Here is a 15,529-nt window from a genome sequence, read left to right as displayed (position 1 = left end):
GGGAAACTGTCTCCCTGTGGAGAATGGGAATGGCTGTCGATTATTGAGTTATTTTGAGCCATTTTAATTGTGTGCTGCTGTGGGGTTGGGTTTCTCTATCTCTCTCTCTTTGACAAATCTCTGAATTAAACAATGCTATATGGTTCAGTACGTCGCAAATTACATCCTATTCCCTAGTGTGCTAGCCTGGTCAAAAATAGTGCACTATATAGGAAATAGAGTGCCATTTGGGGCACATCCTGTATCTCCTGGTTCATGACCCTGCTAGTCTTCAGTGAGAGCTGGTGCATTAGGCCTTGGGAGTAGCAGTAGCAGGACGGTGTGTACCGGAGGCTGTTCGTTCTTTCCACAGCCCCTGTGGCAGACAGACAAACAGACAGATGGGAGACACATTAGCCAACTAAACTATTCTCTCTCCTTCTCTCTCTCCTTCTCTCACTCACTTGCTCTGTCAATCTATCCATGTTCAAATTACCTCAACTAACCTGTACCCCGCATTGACTTGGTACCGGTACCCCTGTATATAGCCTCGTTATGTAACTTTTTATTTGATTTGATATTTTCTTAACTCCATTTCTTGAACTGCATTGTTGGTTAAGGGCTTGTAAGTAGGCATTGTATTCGGTGCATGTGACATACATTTTGATGTGCTCTCTCTATCCCCCTCCCCTCCAGCCCGATCGCCAGTGTTCAGTGCCATGTTTGAACATGAGATGGAGGAGAGTAAAAAGGTGAGTGTTGTAGACAGTGTTGTGACCTGAACAGTCCTGTGTTTCAGTGGGGAGGATCTTCACATATCTTTCTCTCTGTTGCATCATCACTAGTTCAGACAGGGATGTGTCTACACGGTTACTGTACCCTTCCAGAATGTTGCCTCTGTCTGCATGGAGCTGGCAGGCTCACTGTAAGATCTGTAACTGTAGGATTTGTGGGAGTTTGACCAAAATAGATCCTTGCTACGTGTGTGTGTGGGTCCTGCTCATCTGATAGGGAGGTGGTGAGATTGAACGTTGGTGATTTAGAGGTCGTTGTCAGAATATTGATGCGGGCCCTGCTCAAATTTGGAAATTATAAAGCACACAGCGAGGAAATGCATCTTAATTGCTATATAAGTGGGGTCTTCATCAGGGAGAGGGGGAGGAATGTGTCCCCATATGATAGAGAAAACAGATTCACCAGTCTATAGAGGGAGAATGAATGAGTTTGTAAATAAACACAATAATAGCCCAGCCTTGTGCCTGTTTGTGTGTATTGGTAGACTCTCTCTGTGTGTGTGTGTGTGTGTGTGTTGGTAGACCATGAAAGATCACCTGTACTCTCTGTACAGGATGAATGTTTGTGTTTGTTGGTGATAAACACATGTATGTCTGTGCTAATGTGTAATGGGTTGATTTGTAGTGTGCTGTTTTGTTAGTGTCCAGAGTGGAACATTAATGTGCTCTGAGCTGTCTGTATACCCGGCCTGACCCTGCTGAAATACCTCAGGTTGCCGTGACGATGATAAAGCAGCAACATAATTGGTTTACTGCCTTGTTCTGCCTCTCGGAGCGGAGAAAAGGGTTCAGGTTACCGTGCCGACGAGTGATAAAGAGCGTTGCCGTTGGCTGCAGGCACCGTTCGTTGGGAACGAATTCTCCGGATTAATTCCAGGAATCGACTGTGGGGGGGAATACATCTCAAATGTCGTTTTCAATTTTGGGGTTGAACGTGTTCAGACTGTTTCAGAGGTGTTCTGGTGCTCTGGTCTGCTCACAACTATTTGGTGTGTGTTTTATGGGTTTAGACATGGTGGGTTTGTGACATGAATGATAAAGTAGATAGTAAAATTAGCTTTACTGAGCAAAAATATAAACGCAGCGATTTTACAGAGTTACATTTCATAAGGAAATCTGTCATTGAAATCAATTAATTAGGCCCAAATCTATGGATTTCACATGATTGGGCAGGGGCGCAGCAAATCAGAATGAGTTTTTCCCCACAAAAGGGCTTTATTACAGAATTACAGACAGACAAACACTCCTCAGTACCCCTTCCTCTTCCCCCCTGACTGTCCCGCAGGTGTAGAATCCAGATGTGGAGTTCCTGGGCCAGCGTGGTTACACGTGGTCTGCTGTTGAGGCCTTTTGGATATATTGCCAAATTCTCTAAAATGGCGTTTAAGGCGGCTTATGGTAGAGAAATGAACATTCAAATCTCTGGCAACAGCTCTGTTGCACATTCTTGCAGTCAGCATGCTAATTGCACGCTCCCTCAAACCTTGAGACATCTGTAGCATTGTTTTGTGACAAAACTAACATTTTAGAGTGGCCTTTATTTCCCCCAGCACAAGGTGCACCTGTGTAATGTTCATGCTATTCAATCTGATTCTTGATATGCCGCACCTGTCAGGTGGATAGATTATCTTGGCCAAGGAAAAATGTTCACGAACAGAAATGTAAACTAATTTTGTGCACAAATTAACTTTTTGTGTGTATGGAACATTTCTGGGATCTTATATTTCAGCTCATGAAACATGGGACCAGCACTTTACATGTTGCGTTTATATTTTTGTTCAGTGTAGATAGTTTACTTCACCTATCTGAAATGAGTTAAGCAGACTGCATCATGGAAAGACTGCTGGAACAGGATCACAGTCAATGGAGTGCTCATAATGGGTCTGATGTTGGGAAGTTGTGGTAATATAGGCTCTGAGTACTGCCCTGGGTCTCTTCTCTTCTCCTCCAGAACCGTGTGGAGATCAACGATGTGGAGCCCGAGGTGTTCAAGGAGATGATGTGCTTCATCTACACGGGCAAAGCCCCCAACCTAGACAAGATGGCTGACGACCTGCTGGCTGCGGCTGACAAGGTTAGTGTGGGTGGAGGAGGAATGAGGAGGTGTGTATATCGTATCTGATATCATATTGTATGGATGAATGAGTATATCATATGTTATGTTCCCTGGCCTACAGTATTATGTTATGTTTGTGTGTGAGGTGTATGAGATGCTATGTACCATATGTAGTGGTCCTGTGTGCAGAATGATGCTAGGTCTTTGTGAGGTGTATGTGAATCAAATAAATGAACTGAATGTGGCAGAATTCAACCTCAATTACTTCCTTGGTTTTCTGTCAACATATTTGAGTAATTGCTAGGACCCCAGGTCTATTGATGCGCGAACACACACACACACACACACACCCTACATTGTTTGTGTTAATTGCTGCCCTTCGCTCCTCAAGGATTCCTTTTGTGACACTCCTTCATCTTAACTGCATTCATCCTCTCTCCTCCCATTCATTTCCTTCCCTCTCTTCTCATGCAGTGTGTGTGATTTTATTTAATAACGGTGCATGTGGTTAAGCCTGTAGGGAGCTGCTGGAATAACTGGAGGGCAAGGCCAGGTCTCACTAAGGTCCTCCTTTACCCCTCTAATGCTATCCCAGCAGCCCTTCTGGCTACGCAATAGTACAGCTCTTATGTACCACACACACACACACACACACACACACACACACACACACACACACACACACACCTACACCTACACACACACACACCTACACCTCTGAATCACCAGCCTCAGTCCTCCTGGCTGCAGCCGGAAGATTAGCAATGTTGTGGGGCTTTGTACACTATATATACATAAGTATGTGGACACCCCTTCAAGTTAGTGGCTTCGGCTATTTTAGCCACAGCCGTTTCTGACGGGTGTATAAAATCAAGCACACAGCCATGCAATCTCCATATACAAACATTGGCAGTAGAATGGCCTTACTGAAGATCTTAGTGGCTTTCAACAATGCAATGTCATAGGATGCCACCTTTCCAACAAGTCAGTTTGTCAAATTTCTGCCCTGCTAGAGCTCCCCTGGTCAACCGTAACTGCTGTTATTATGAAGTGGAAACGTCAAGGAGCAACAACGTCTCAGCCGTGAAGTGGTAGGCCTCACAAGCTCATAGAATGGGACGGAGTGCTGAAGCGCATAGTGCTTAAAAATCATCTGCTCTCGGTTGCAACACTCACTCCTGAGTTCCAAATTGCCTTTGGAAGCAATGTCAGCATAAGAACGGTTTGTCAGGAGCTTCATGAAATGGGTTTCCATGGCCGAGCAGCCTAGCGTCATCTGGAGTGGTGTAAAGCTCGCTGCAATTGGACTGGAGTGATGACTCATGCTTCACCATCTTGTAGTCCGACGGACTAATCTGGGTTTGGCGGATGCCAGGTGAACTTTTTGCCCCAATGCATAGTGCCAACTGTAAAGTTTGGTGGAATAATGGTCTGGTGCTGTTTTTCATGGTTCGGGCTAGGCCACTTAGTTCCAGTAAAGGGAAATCTTAACGCTACAGCAGACAATGACATTCTGAATAATTCTGTGCATCCAATTTTGTGCCAGCAGTTTTTGGAAGGCCTTTTCCTGTTTCAGCATGACAGTGTCCCTGTGCACAAAGTGAGGTTCATACAGAAAATTTTTGTCAATCAGTGTGGAAGAACTTGACAGGCCTTCACAGAGCCCTGACCTCAACTCCATCGAACACCTTTGGGATGAATTGGAACGCTGAATGCATCAGTGCCTGATCTCACTAATGGTCTTGTGGCTGAATGGAAGCAAGTCCCTGCAGCAATAATCCAACATCTAGTGGAAAGCCTTCACAGAAGAGTGGTGGCTGTTATTGCAGCAAAGGGGGGATCATCTAAATATTAATGCCCATGGTTTTGGAATGAGATGTTTGACGTGCAGGTGTCCATACTTTTGGTCATGTAGTGTATATGTGATGTGCCCATTTGCACGCAAGGACACACTCGCCTATCTGTCAGTGTGTGGACAGTGGCCAGGCCTTTTGTGAGTGACTTTTTGCCTCAGTGTTGTGTGTGTTTGTCTACACTGTGGGTGTAAGGTACCGTGGTGTTAAGTTGGACACCCAAGGTTTAACAGGACGTCAGATAAATCACCTTTCAGTGTTTACACACCACCATGATCTCTGCTCTCTCCCTGGTTCCCGCGCTCCACCTCTACCACTCACTGTCAACACTCCTTTTCAAACCCTCTCCCTCTCTCTGAAAGTCAAACTAGCTTCATTGACGTGACAGGAGCAATTTGATGTTATGAAATCATTACACAGTCCAGCATTTCCTATTGTAAATGGTGATAAGATAGCAAGTACAAATCTATTAGTTTTTCTCCCCCCCCCGTCTCTCTGTCAGTATGCTCTGGAGAGGCTGAAGGTGATGTGTGAGGATGCTCTGTGCACCAGTCTGTCTGTGGAGAACACTGCAGAGATCCTCATCCTGGCAGACCTGCACAGTGCAGACCAACTCAAAACACAGGCTGTGGACTTCATCAACTAGTGAGTGGCACACACACACTGCACCCCGCTCTCATTCTATCATTCTATACTAGTCACTCACAGACACACTGCACCCCGCTCTCTCATTCTATACTCCTCACTCACACACCAGCACTGTAGCTCTCACTCAAAACCCTTTCGCTAAATACCTAGCACATCCTGTTACTGTAACCCTCACTCAGAATTCAAATCAAAATCAAATCAAATGTATTTATATAGCCCTTCGTACATCAGCTGATATCTCAAAGTGCTGTACAGAAACCCAGCCTAAAACCCCAAACAGCAAGCAATGCAGGTGTAGAAGCACGGTGGCTAGGAAAAACTCCTAGAAAGGCCAAAACCTAGGAAGAAACCTAGAGAGGAACCAGGCTATGTGGGGTGGCCAGTCCTCTTCTGGCTGTGCCGGGTAGAGATTATAACAGAACATGGCAAAGATGTTCAAATGTTCATAAATGACCAGCATGGTCCAATAATAATAAGGCAGAACAGTTGAAACTGGAGCAGCAGCACGGCCAGGTGGACTGGGGACAGCAAGGAGTCATCATGTCAGGTAGTCCTGAGGCATGGTCCCAAGTCCTCAGAGAGAGAAAGAGAGAGAATTAGAGAGAGCATACTTAAATTCACACAGGACACCGAATAGGACAGGAGAAGTACTCCAGATATAACAAACTGACCCTAGCCCCCGACACATAAACCACTGCAGCATAAATACTGGAGGCTGAGACAGGAGGGGTCAGAAGACACTGGCCCCATCCGATGACACCCCCAGAACACTCGCTATATACCTAACACATACCGTTACTGTAACCCTCACTCAGAACACTCTTGCTAAATACCTAACACATACACATACTGTTACTGTAACCCTCACTCAGAACACTCTCTATATACCTAACACATACTGTTACTGTAACCCTCACTGAGTACTCTCGCTATATACCTAACACATACCGTTACTGTAACCCTCACTGAGTACACTCTCGCTATATACCTAACACATACCGTTACTGTAACCCTCACTCAGAACACTCTCGCTATATACCTAACACATACCACCGTTACTGTAACCCTAAATCACTGAGTACACTCGCTATATACCTAACACATACCGTTACTGTAACCCTCACTCAGAACACTACCTAACACATATATGCCTAACACATACCGTTACTGTAACCCTCACTGAGTACACTCTCGCTATATACCTAACACATACCGTTACTGTAACCCTCACTCAGAACACTCTCGCTATATACCTAACACATACCGTTACTGTAACCCTCACTCAGAACACTCTCGCTAAATACCTAACACATACCGTTACTGTAACCCTCACTCAGAACACTCTCTATATACCTAACTCACACCGTTACTGTAACCCTCACTCAGAACACCCTCGCTAAATACCTAACACATACCGTTACTGTAACCCTCACTCAGAACACTCGCTAAATACCTAACACACTGTAACACTCAGAACACTCTCGCTATATACCTAACACATACTGTAACCCTCACTCAGAACACTCGCTATATACCTAACACATACCGTTACTGTAACCCTCACTCAGAACACTCTTGCTAAATACCTAACACATACCGTTACTGTAACCCTCACTCAGAACACTCTCTATATACCTAACTCACACCGTTACTGTAACCCTCACTCAGAACACCCTCGCTAAATACCTAACACATACCGTTACTGTAACCCTCACTCAGAACACTCGCTAAATACCTAACACATACCGTTACTGTAACCCTCACTCAGAACACTCGCTATATACCTAACACATACCATTACAGTAACCCTCACTGAGTACACTCTCGCTATATACCTAACACATACCGTTACTGTAACCCTCACTCAGAACACTTTCGCTATATACCTAACACATACCGTTACTGTAACCCTCACTCAGAACACTCTCGCTATATACCTAACACATACCGTTACTGTAACCCTCACTCAGAACACTCTCTATATACCTAACACATACTGTTACTGTAACCCTCACTCAGAACACTCTCGCTATATACCTAACACATACCGTTTACTCAGAACACTCTGCTATATACCTAACCCTCACTCAGAACACTCTCGCTATATACCTAACACATACCGTTACTGTAACCCCCTCACTGAGTACACTCTCGCTATATACCTAACACATACCGTTACTGTAACCCTCACTCAGAACACTCGCTATATACCTAACACATACTGTTACTGTAACCCTCACTCAGAACACTCTCGCTAAATACCTAACACATACCGTTACTGTAACCCTCACTGAGTACACTCAGAACACCCTCACTCAGAACACTCTCGCTATATACCTAACACATACCATTACTGTAACCCTCACTCAGAACACTCGCTATATACCTAACACATACCGTTACTGTAACCCTCACTGAGAACACTCTCGCTATATACCTAACACATACCATTACTGTAACCCTCACTCAGAACACTCTCGCTATATACCTAACACATACCGTTACTGTAACCCTCACTGAACCCTAACACATACCGTTAGTAAACACTCTCGCTAAATACCTAACACATACCGTTACTGTAACCCTCACTGAGTACACTCGCTAAATACCTAACACATACCGTTACTGTAACCCTCACTCAGAACACTCTCTATATACCTAACACATACCGTTACTGTACTGTAACCCTCACTCAGAACACTCTCTATATACCTAACACATACCGTTACTGTAACCCTCACTCAGAACACTCTCTATATACCTAACACATACCATTACTGTAACCCTCACTCAGAACACTCTCTATATACCTAACACATACTGTAACCGTTACTGTAACCCTCACTGAGTACACTCTCTAAATACCTAACACATACCGTTACTGTAACACTCACTCAGAACACTCGCTAAATACCTAACACATACCGTTACTGTAACACTCACTCAGAACACTCGCTATATACCTAACACACACGTTACTAACACACACACACACATGACTGTACCCCTCACTCAAAACACTCTTGCTAAATACCTAACACATACCGTTACTATATCCCTCACTCAGAACTTTTTCGCTAAGTGCCTAACACAGAAATATCGTCATTAATTTTCACTGGGAGCTCGATTACTCTTTTTGGAAATAGTATTTGACCTCTTTCAGACCAATTTTATGACATATTAACAGGGGCAATTTAGCAGCAAACATGTTTTGACACACTTGAACTTGTATGGCAGGGATATAAAAGTATACTTTGGGATTTCAGAATGAGGCCCTTTTTCTACTTCCTCAGAGTCAGATGAATTTGTGGATACCAATGTTAAAGCTCTGTGTCCAGTATGAAGGAATTTAGAGGTAGCATGCTAGCGGATAGCCATAGACTGAGGCATTAGGCTAACGTTACTGGACACAGAGACGTTAAAATGGTATCCACAATTGTATCTGTCTTTGGGGAAGTAGATAAAGGGCTTCATTGCCAATGTCCCGAAGTATCCCTTTAACTAGAGCGATACTCTATGACCGAGGCCATACACGGCATGAGGTTGCTCCTCAATGTGCTGGTTGTTTATGATTCGTCAACATTGATTGTGAATACGACATTACTCTTCCCTTAGTCAACACTGACAAAGGCCATCCATTGAACTTGCCATACCAATAAGGGCATTTTTAATTATGTGAAGAGGGCCTTGGTCCTCTATATATTCTGTACTCTCTTCAGTCCCTACTCCTGCACATATCCACTCTTTTCTTTCTCCATCTTTGAGTTTTTTTTTTTTACTTTCTCAGTCACCCTCTCCTCCTGTTACCCACGTCCTCTCTCTCTCTCTCTCCCTCTGTCCTCCTCTCCCCCCTCTCTCCTACTCTGTCCCTCTCTCTCTCTCTCCTCTACTCTGTCCTCTCTCTCTCTCTCTCTCTCTCTCCTATTCCTGTCCTCTCTCTCTCTCCTACTCTGTCCTCTCTCTCTCTCTCCTACTCTGTCCTCTCTCTCTCTCTCTCCTACTCTGTCCTCTCTCTCTCTCTCCTACTCTGTCCTCTCTCTCTCTCTCCTACTCTGTCCTCTCTCTCTCTCTCTCCTACTCTGTCCTCTCTCTCTCTCTCCTACTCTGTCCTACTCTCTCTCTCTCTCCTACTCCTGTGTCTCTGTCCTCTCTCTCTCTCTCCTAGTCCTCTGTCCTCTCTCTCTTACTCCTCTGTCCTCTCTCTCTTGTGATTCCACTTCTAATCCTGGTCATTAATTGTGGTTATGGGCATTATGCCAGTTTAATTTGACTCTATTGTTGTGGAAATTGACCATGGGGGACTCTGGCTTGCAAAGCGCTATCAACCCTCCTCCCTCGGACAACATCGACAACAACTGAAATCAATAAAGAGGACGAATATAGAAAAGAAACTACACAGTGTAACCGATAAACCCCAGACCTCCGTCCCCCCGCCCTGCAGTCAACACCACTGTTAGCCCCCACCTCTCTTCCTCTTCCACTCGCTCTCCTTCCATTTTCTCCCTCCCTCTCTCCTTCCTTCCCTCCTCTGCTTCTCCTTCATCTCCTCCTACCTTCTCTCTCTCCCTCTCCCCTCTCCCCCAGCCCCCTGGGCCCGGCCTGCTCTCCAGCTGTGGCTGCTCTCTGTGCCCTTTGCTGGTCTGCTAACCCCAGGCACAGCTCATAGCTCACAGCTCACAGCCCATTAGAGGGAGCAGGGGGTACATGCCCCTACCAGGGAACTGGGTCAGAGGTGGGCTTGGATGTCTGGGAGGTATGCTACTGGACACACATTCACTTTCATTAACATACACACACTAATACACAGAACAAATGTCATTAAAGGCCATGTATGTGTGCGTGATAGTGCAGTACTGCACCCTGAGGGTGTGGGGAGGCTGGGGATTCCCACAGGGCCCAGTGGTATGCAGTCTGTCAGGCCTGTGTGGAGGATGGAGGGAGGGATGGGATGGAGGGGCCAGGTGAGAACAGTGCTAATGTCTCTCCTCTGCCTCACTCTTTCCTCCTCTCCTTCTGACTTTTCTCTCTTTGTCCCTCCCCCTCTCTCGCCCCTTCCTCCTTCTCCCCCACCTCTCTCTCTGTCTCCTCTAGCCATGCTGCTGAGGTGATGGAGACATCTGGCTGGAAGTCCATGGTGGCATCCCACCCCCACCTGGTGGCTGAGGCCTATCGCTCCCTGGCCTCGGCCCAGTGCCCCTTCCTGGGACCCCCACGCAAACGCCTTAAACAGTCCTAGTGTCCCTGGATCCCTTGCCCAGCTCTGCTCTGCCCTGGGACCACAGAGGGCCCTACTCTGCTCTCCTCCTCCTCCAGGCCCCCTCCAGAACCTAGAGACGCCCAGATTGATACCAGAGCTCCTCCCGCCTCCCTCAGCTGAAAGTACAGGGGGGATGGTATGGATTTGGTACAAAGACGATGAAAAAAAGGGATGATCCACCCTGATAACTGAATATAGACAGTGACTACCTTGTCTTACCCTGTACACCTGTAGAGAACAGAGTGTTTGGGTATAGGAGGGAGGTAGAAGTTGTAAATTCATTTTTTTTTTTTTTTACTTTACATTTTTTTTTAAGTCCTCCTTGTAGCATTGTGTAAAAGCCCAAGCTTTATGTATGAAATCAGAAAAACAAACAAAAAAGACAATAACCAAAAATGGACAAAGATAAGGTTTTGGTTGATGAAGTGCCACCATGTCCCAGTCATCTTCCCTGAGCAGAGAAACACCCTGTAGTTCATGTTTGACATCCATCTTGTACAGAATAACATTTTAAGCATTTTTCTCACCGAAGGGCAAAAAGAAAGGTGATTTTTGCAAGAAACAAGATGGAGATGAACACGTTTTAATGTTCAAAATGTCCAACCTTTTTCTCTAAGAAAAACGACATACAAAAACATATTATATCAACTGTTTTTACTCTGACCCTTTTCAGGACTACTTTCCTCATTGGTGGAATTAGAACGCACTCCTGCATCACTGTCAAAACGCTAACAAATGTTTTGTCTCAACACAAAATACAGCTATTTTGGATTGTAAAAGCCCTGTTGTCTTTCAGTATCCACTGAGTTGTCACTAGTGTGTGTGTGTGTGGTGACCATGTCTGCCAACGATTAGCTGGATAAACACTCATTTGAAACTGCTGCACTCAGCCCTATTTACATCTCATCCACACATGATCAAAGTCTGATAAATCCCCTACACACACCTCATCCTACTGTACTGTAAGTGCCAGGGTATGTCTGGTGTATAGCCTTTCCTGTTGGCACTGTCAGTTTTAGTTGTGTTTGACTTGATCTTAGTGTGCTTCCTGTCTGTGACTACAGATGTAATCTCCTCGGTCCGCTGGGCTAATGGTGTGTATTTGAACAGGATTTGTCTCTGTTGACCGAGGTTGTAGCCCAGCAGGACTCCTATCAGCACTCCCATCACCCTGAAGTCGCTAGAGAAGCTGTTTCCACACCAGTCTATCAGTCATCATCTGCCAGGTGTCCCAGCTACCTCTGTCCACTAGCTAACACACAGTCCAGACTTTACAGGGCCCAAAAGGCACCCTATTCCATGTTTAGTACACTACTCGTGACCAGGGTGGTCATTTGGTACACAGCCTACATCTCTTTCAGGATAGAATGGTGTGATCCCTGGTATTAGTAGTGTAGGGAGAAGGAGATGGACAGTTGAGTGGTCACAGGCAGGGCTAGTGGGACGGGAGAGAAAGTGGTCACAGGCAGGGCTTGGCTAGTGGGAGGGAAGAGAATGTGGTCACAGGCAGGGCTAGGCTAGTGGGAGGGGAGAGAATGTGGTCACAGGCAGGGCTTGGCTAGTGGGAGGGAAGAGAATGTGGTCACAGGCAGGGCTAGGCTAGTGGGAGGGGAGAGAAAGTGGTCACAGGCAGGGCTAGGCTAGTGGGAGGGGAGAGAAAGTGGTCACAGGCAGGGCTAGGCTAGTGGGAGGGGAGAGAAAGTGGTCACAGGCAGGGCTAGGCTAGTGGGAGGGGAGAGAAAGTGGTCACAGGCAAGGCTAGGCTAGTGGGAGGGGAGAGAAAGTGGTCACAGGCAGGGCTAGGCTATTGGGAGGGAAAGTGGTCACAGGCAGGGCTAGGCTAGTGGGAGGGGAGAGAAAGTGGTCACAGGCAAGGCTAGCTAGTGGGAGGGGAGAAAGTGGTCACAGGCAGGGCTAGGCTAGTGGGAGGGGAGAGAAAGTGGTCACAGGCAGGGCTAGGCTAGTGGGAGGGGAGAGAAAGTGGTCACAGGCAGGGCTAGGCTAGTGGGAGGGGAGAGAAAGTGGTCACAGGCAGGGCTAGGCTAGTGGGAGGGGAGAGAAAGTGGTCACAGGCAGGGCTAGGCTAGTGGGAGGGGAGAGAAAGTGGTCACAGGCAAGGCTAGGCTAGTGGGAGGGGAGAGAAAGTGGTCACAGGCAGGGCTAGGCTATTGGGAGGGAAAGTGGTCACAGGCAGAGCTTGACTAGTGGGAGGGAAGGGGAGGGAAAGTGGTCACAGGCAGAGCTTGACTAGTGGGAGGGAAGGGGAGGGAAAGTGGTCACAGGCAGAGCTTGACTAGTGGGAGGGAAGGGGAGGGAAAGTGGTCACAGGCAGGGCCCGTGGGGGAGGAGCGGTGTCGAAGCCAGAGACTTTGCCATTCTGATATAGTACTTTTTGCACAACAGCCAGTATGCTCTCCAGACACTGCAACCATGGCATAGACCCTGCTGTTCAGATCAAGTGTGTGTGTGTGTACATGTGTGTGTCATCGTGAACCACATTGAGTGTATTTCTATCCGTATGGTTTAGTCACACTTCCTTTTACTAAGCCTTGTCCTTGATTTGTTGTCAGTTGTCCTTTATAATACCAACACGTCTGTCTTTGAGGAGAGGAAAGTCTGGGACTCTCTGAGCTGGCTTTACTTTACATACTCATGTCCTAGCTTCCCTTGAGTGTGTGTGTGGGCTCTGTAAGCGGTTTAGAGCCTTGGGAAGAGATGGCTAGATAGAGGGATAGATGAGGAGCGGCGTGTGCTATTGACATGCATGCTGTGTAAGTCTGTCGCTCTCTCCTTCCTTCCCCTCCTCCCTCCCTCTTTCCCATGTCACCCCATCTCTCACTCTCTTTATGGGAGTGAGAGATGAGCCAGCAGGTCAGTGCTGTAAACTGGGTAACAAGCTCTGTGGCTGTGTCAGCCCGCCACAGCTAAAGAAGAGAAGCCGGCCTTAAGATTGATGTCCACTGCTCCACTCTGCCCTGCAGCAGGAAGAAGAGGGAGGGAGAGAGGGAAAGGGAGGGAGAGGAAGGGGAGTAGGCAAGACGGGCCAAGGGGGGAAGGAAGACGGGCCAAGGGGGGGAAGGAAGACGGGCCAAGGGGGGAAGGAAGACGGGCCAAGGGGGGAAGGAAGACGGGCCAAGGGGGGGAAGGAAGACGGGCCAAGGGGGGAAGGAAGACGGCCAAGGGGGAAGGAAGACGGGCCAAGGGGGAGGGAAGACGGGCCAAGGGGGGGAGGGAAGACGGGCCAAGGGGGAGGGAAGACGGGCCAAGGGGGGGGGGGGAAGACGGGCCAAGGGGGGAGGGGAGACGGGCCAAGGGGGGGAGGGAAGACGGGCCAGGGGGGGGGAAGACGGGCCAGGGGGAGGGGAAGACGGGCCAGGGGGAGGGGGAAGACGGGGGGGGAGGGGAAGACGGGCCAGGGGGGAGGGGGAAGACGGGCCAGGGGGGGGGAAGACGGGCCAGGGGGAGGGGAAGACGGGCCAGGGGGAGGGGAAGACGGGCCAGGGGGAGGGGAAGACGGGCCAGGGGGAGGGGAAGACGGGCCACGGGGGGGAGGGGAAGACGGGCCAGGGGGAGGGGAAGACGGGCCAGGGGGAGGGGAAGACGGGCCAGGGGGGAGGGGAAGACGGGCCAGGGGGGAGGGGAAGACGGGCCAGGGGGAGGGGAAGACGGGCCAGGGGGAGGGGAAGACGGGCCAGGGGGGAGGGAAGACGGGGGGGGAGGGGAAGACGGGCCAGGGGGAGGGGAAGACGGGCCAGGGGGAGGGAAGACGGGCCAGGGGGAGGGAAGACGGGCCAGGGGGAGGGAAGACGGGCCAGGGGGAGGGAAGGAGGGGGGAGGGAAGACGGGCCAGGGGGGAGGGAAGACGGGCCAGGGGGGAGGGAAGACGGGCCAGGGGGAGGGAAGACGGGCCAGGGGGGAGGGAAGACGGGCCAGGGGGAGGGAAGACGGGCCAGGGGGGAGGGAAGACGGGCCAGGGGGAGGGAAGACGGCCAGGGGGAGGGAAGACGGGCCAGGGGGGAGGGAAGACGGGCCAGGGGGAGGGAAGACGGGCAGGGGGAGGGAAGGGCCAGGGGGAGGGAAGACTGGCAGGGGAGGGGGCCAGGGGGAGGGAAGACGGGCCAGGGGGGAGGGAAGACGGGCCAAGGGGGGAGGGAAGACGGGCCAAGGGGGGAGGGAAGACGGGCCAAGGGGGAGGGAAGACGGGCCAAGGGGGAGGGAAGACGGGCCAAGGGGGGAGGGAAGACGGGCCAAGGGGGGAGGGAAGACTGGCAGAGGCGGGCCAAGGGGGAGGGAAGACTGGCAGAGGCGGGCCAAGGGGGAGGGAAGACTGGCAGAGGCGGGCCAAGGGGGAGGGAAGACTGGCAGAGGCAGGAAGGGGGAGGGAAGACTGGCAGAGGCAGGAAGGGGGAGGGAAGACTGGCAGAGGCAGGAAGGGGGAGGGAAGACTGGCAGAGGCAGGAAAGGGGAGGGAAGCAGGAAGGCTTAGAAATGACTTAGATCTTCCAGACAGCATTGTAAACCCTGACAACTCAATGGCAAATCCTGGAGATGGATTATAAAGGAGCTGCACACAATGTGTTCACATACATACATTCAGCATATCCACTAATATCCTAACACATGGCTGATATTTTCTATTGATACAGTATACTGTTGTACAACACTGTCTGTACACTCACCAATCAATGTATACAAGGTCATATCATATTCCTGTGGTCTATTTCTGTACAGTATGTTACGGGCTTCACTGTACTGCTGAGCGTGTTGTTTCCTCTCCCACAACATGCTTGATCTCGTGTTTCCTGCCACGCCAACACGTCTACCTCGCCGCCATGCTTGACAACGTACTCACCACTGAAAAATATCTAATTCATTGGCACCATTGGCTCCTTTTCAAGCTGTGGGTGACTATCCTGTACGATCCGTTACACACTACAACACA

The 15,529-nt window shown here is 48.9% G+C and overlaps 1 protein-coding gene across 1 annotated transcript; it reads left to right on the top strand.

Moving 5' to 3' along the window:
* Window positions 1–600: 600 nt before the first annotated feature.
* Window positions 601–11,366, top strand: LOC135555311 (speckle-type POZ protein-like). Its single transcript, XM_064987646.1, has 4 exons — window positions 601–731; window positions 2,725–2,847; window positions 5,185–5,327; window positions 10,422–11,366. Exons 1-4 carry the CDS (start codon window positions 699–701, stop codon window positions 10,564–10,566), a joined length of 444 nt encoding a protein of 147 aa, XP_064843718.1. The 5' UTR covers window positions 601–698; the 3' UTR covers window positions 10,567–11,366.
* The last annotated feature ends 4,163 nt before the right edge of the window (window positions 11,367–15,529 follow it).

This window comes from Oncorhynchus masou, chromosome 15 (assembly GCF_036934945.1).
Source record: "Oncorhynchus masou masou isolate Uvic2021 chromosome 15, UVic_Omas_1.1, whole genome shotgun sequence".
Classification (NCBI taxonomy): domain Eukaryota; kingdom Metazoa; phylum Chordata; class Actinopteri; order Salmoniformes; family Salmonidae; genus Oncorhynchus; species Oncorhynchus masou.
This window is presented reverse-complemented; position numbering and strand designations above follow the sequence as displayed.